Genomic DNA, 4,393 nt, shown 5'->3' on the forward strand with positions numbered 1-4,393 from the left:
TGCTTCCTCTGATGGAAAAGGTCCACTGTATGGTGTTAGTTTACTGTGGTTAGGGAATGAAAGTAGTATGGGTGTTGGGAGGTGCACAATAAGAGTCCTTTGAATGTAGTAAAGTGAGAAGTCTTTTTCTAATATATATATTTTAAATGTTTTATTGTGAATTATGTGATAGTTTACATGGGAGAACATTAGCTTTACATTCATCCTATCATATATCATTCCATCACCATGAATATTTTTTGAACTCTTATTCACTTTTCAGTGAAACTAATTGTAAGGGGGAAGGGTATTATGTATATGGCAATGATAATGTTTTTTCTTAATGTGTTGAATATGCTTTATATTTTATAGCCAGAGAAACAAGAAGTATGAAACTCTTTGTAGAAATCGAGCAGGCAATGACTTATATGTTGAAAGGATGATGCAGACTATTAATGGAGCTCCAAAGATGAAAGAAGTTCAGTGTGACAAAGTCATAATGGAGGACAAAGGTAATCCGTCTTTTAGTTTGATTAATTAAACAACAACCAACAGCAACAACCACTGACATCAAATTGAATTTGCCTCATGGTACCCTCATACATCACAGAGTAGAACTGCTCTATGAGGTTCCTTGGTTATAATCTGCGGAAACTCTGGGTGGGTCAAACTGCCAATCTTTATATTAGCAGCTAATTGCAAATTGCTTGTGCTATCCAGGCTCCTACATTCAGCTTCAATAAACTACCCTGAATCAGTCAATCAGCAAATAAATGTTAAAATAAATGAATCAGTCAATCAGCAAAACAAAATGGAATTACAAGGAAATTTTGACCAAGTCACAATAATTGGGAGTTCTAATATGTAGTTCTCCAATTTTGACAAATAAATTACCAAAAAATAAATAAGGCTATAGAGGATTTAAGTAGCATAATTATCAGGTTTTGTTTTTTATATTGGGAACACGATGGCTCTGTAACACAAGCACTGGACTGTGAACCACAAAGTCAGTGGTTTGAGCCCAACAGCTGCTCTGTGGGAGAAAGATGAGGCTTTCTGCGCTTGAAAAGATTTACAGCCTTGAAAACCCCTATACAGGGTTGCTGTGAGTTGGAAGTGACTTGAAAGTACATAAAAACAACAAAAATGTATTTAATATCATAGAACTTTGTACTCTTGAATTTTTCATGAAATATTTAGAGAAACTTACTGCTTATGAAGTTACAAAGAATATCAACCACAACTAATAATACTTAGATGTTCTATACACTATCATAAGCCCTTACATATATGAGGGGGCTTAAAAAAGTTCATGTTATCTCAATATAAAAATTCCAATGAAAATATTGATCCTCAAAAATTTCAAGGGGCTCCAAGTAGCCAAAATAGTATTTTAAAAGAGCAATGTTAGAAGAATCACATTTGGAATTGGCATTATGGTAGACATATAAAACAATGGAAAGAATTGAAACTCTAGAAATAAACCTAAATGTTTATGGCCAATTGATTTTTGACAAAGGTGGTGGCAGTGGTATGCTGTGGAGTCAGTTCCCACTCACAGCAACCCTGTATAGGATTTCCGAGGCTATAAATATTTTGGGGGAGCAGAAAGACTCATCTTTCTTCTGTGGAAGAGCTGGTAGTTTCAAACTGCTGACCTTTAGGTTAGCAGCCTGACTCTTAGCCACTATGCTACCAGAGTGCCAAGAACATTTAATGAGGAGCATTCAGCAAATTATTCTGAGTCAACTGGATAGACAAGAATGAAGCTGTACTTTAGTTTCTTAGTATTTCTGTAACAAATACCACCAGTGGGTACTTCACGGAATATAAATTTATTTTATTATCACTTAGGAAGCTTTGTGTTGTGATTAGGTGCTACTGAGTTGGTTCCTACTCACCTATTGAGTTGTCCCTATGCACAACAGAACAAAACATTGATTGCCTGGTTCTGCGTAATCTTTACAATTGTGTTTGACCCCATTTTTGCTTCCACGGTGTCAATCCATCTCATTGAGAGTCTTCCTCTTTTTTACTGACTGTCCACTTTACCAAGCATGATGTCTTTCTCCAGGGATTGGTGCTTCCTGACAACATGTCCAAAGAAGGAAAGACAAAGTATCACCATCCTTGTTTCTAAAGAACATTCTGGCTATACTATTTCCAACACAGGTTTGTTTGTTCTTCTGGCAGTCCACGGTACTTTTAATATTCTTCACCAATACCATAATTCAGATACATAGATTCTTCTATGGTCTTTCTTATTCATTGCCCAACTTTCACATATATATGACCCACTGATGACTCATAGTGACCCTATGAAGTTGTAAACCTTTATGTGAGCAGAAAACCTCTTCTTTTTCCCACAGAGTGGCTGGTGGTTTAGAACTGCTGACCTTGTACCTCCACTGCGCCATCAGTGCTCCATATATGCATATGAAATGATCGAAAATACCATGGCTTGGGTCATGTGCACCTTAGTCCTCAAAGGGACATCTTGGGTTTTAAAGTTTTTAAGACATCTTTTGTAGTAGATTTGCCAAATTGCAATACATCGTTTAACTTCTTGACTGCTAGTTTCATGAATGTTGATTGTGGAAGTGAGCAAAATGGTATCTTAGACGACTTCTGTGTTTCCTCTGTTTATCTTGATGCTATTTACTGGTGCTGTTATGAGGATTTTTGTTTTCTTTACATTAATATGCAATCCATACTGAAGACTATAGTCTTTGATCTTCATCAGTAAGTATTTCAAGAACTTGTTGCTTCCAACAAGTATCATCTGCATATTGCAGGGTGTTAATAAGTATTCCTGAAATTTTGATGCCATGTTCTTCTTCATATAACCCAGCTTCTCTGATTATTTGCTCAACATATAGATTGAATAAATATAGTGAAAATGATACAACCCTGTCACACACCTTTCCTGATTTTAGAACCATTCAGTATCCTCTTGTTTTCTAATTACTGCTCTTGCTCTGTGTACAGGTTCCTAATAAATATAATTAAGTGCTCTGGAATTCCCATTATTTTAAATGTTTCCATAGTTTGTTATGATCCACACAGTTGAATTACTTTATATAGTTAATAAAACTCAAGTAAACATCTCTCCGATAGTCTCTGTTCTCAGCCAAGATCAACCTGAACTGCAGCAATGGTATCCCTTGTTACACATCCTCTACTGAATCTGATTTGAATTTTTTGCAATTCTCTGTTGATGTACTGTTGTAGATGGTTAAACATTTTTTTTTCCTTTTATTTTTAAGGTTTTTATTGTGGATTGAGTGAAACTTTACAGAGCAGATCATCAGTTTAACATTCAACAAATCATACACCGTGTTTCATTACAATGATTTTAATCCCCTCCATGTACCATCAGTTAACAGCATTTCTCTCTATTCTCTTGAGCTTTTTTAAAAAACACAAAAACACTCAGGTATATATAACAATTTACAACTCCAAAAGGAACATTCTGCAAGTCTGCCTCCTGGCTACCAGCTCTTAACCCCTCTCTTCCCATAAATCTAGAGTCCTCAGCCTCTCAACCTCTCCATGACCCCATCTCTGCCTCCGTCTCTGGCATCACTGCTTCTCTGGATAAGGTCCCACATTCTGCTTGTGCTCTTCTCTCTTGATGGTCCTAGGACCCTCTGTTTCTGGAATGTAAGATTAACCACTCGCCTGTTTTTGTTACAAAACTTCTACCTTTACAATTGTGACAGTCGCAATTAGTTATGATAATAATTATTTACTATTGAATCATAATGAATCTTATCCCATCTCTTTTCACCAGACCCATCTAGAAAATATGAAGACTATTCAGTGGAGACACTTCCTTTCGCCCATACTCTTAAACTAAACTCCCTCTTGAAACCTTGTAAGCCAGTCACTTCGTGCCTTTATCGCCCCCTCATTTTAGGTAGCCAATGTCTAAATGGCCCATCCTTATCTACCCTGTGTACAGAGGGAATAGCATTGATGCTTGATGTGAAGACTCCATCCCTCTCTGTTGATATTTAAAGTTACTACCTCCATGAGTATCGATCAGGTTCATCAAACTTTAGTAATTTACCCTTGTTTCCTTTTTTTGGTAATCTTCCTATAGTTGAGTTCTGATTATCAAGCTATCGAGGCTAGGTCAAATGAGTACTGTCTGCAAGTTTGAGTGTTCTTGTGCATCTCCCCTCACTTCATATCAGCTGAATGCTTTACTCTCAGCTCTAGCCCTCTGTGGCTATATCCTTGTCCATGGGCTCGAGTGTCCTCAGGTCTCACCACACTTTGGACCAACCAGTCCCTCCTCTTCTCTCTTATCTCCAGGTCAGTGGGAGTCAATGGACTGTGGTTGAACTCAGCCCATTTCTTCATTGTTGCCTTTCCCACTCTTCCACTCACCAGTAGACCAATGTAGTCA

The 4,393-nt window shown here is 37.2% G+C and overlaps 1 protein-coding gene across 1 annotated transcript in view; it reads left to right on the forward strand.

The window, feature by feature from the left end:
- Positions 1-4,393, forward strand: part of WDR78 (WD repeat domain 78) — a 122,145-nt gene that overhangs the window by 50,169 nt on the left and 67,583 nt on the right. Inside the window, exon 7 of the mRNA XM_006862498.1 lies at positions 352-491. Coding sequence (XP_006862560.1) covers positions 352-491 — 140 coding nt within the window. The remainder of the gene's footprint in view (positions 1-351; positions 492-4,393) is intronic.

Source organism: Chrysochloris asiatica, unplaced genomic scaffold (assembly GCF_000296735.1).
Source record: "Chrysochloris asiatica unplaced genomic scaffold, ChrAsi1.0 scaffold00048, whole genome shotgun sequence".
In the NCBI taxonomy this organism is placed as follows: domain Eukaryota; kingdom Metazoa; phylum Chordata; class Mammalia; order Afrosoricida; family Chrysochloridae; genus Chrysochloris; species Chrysochloris asiatica.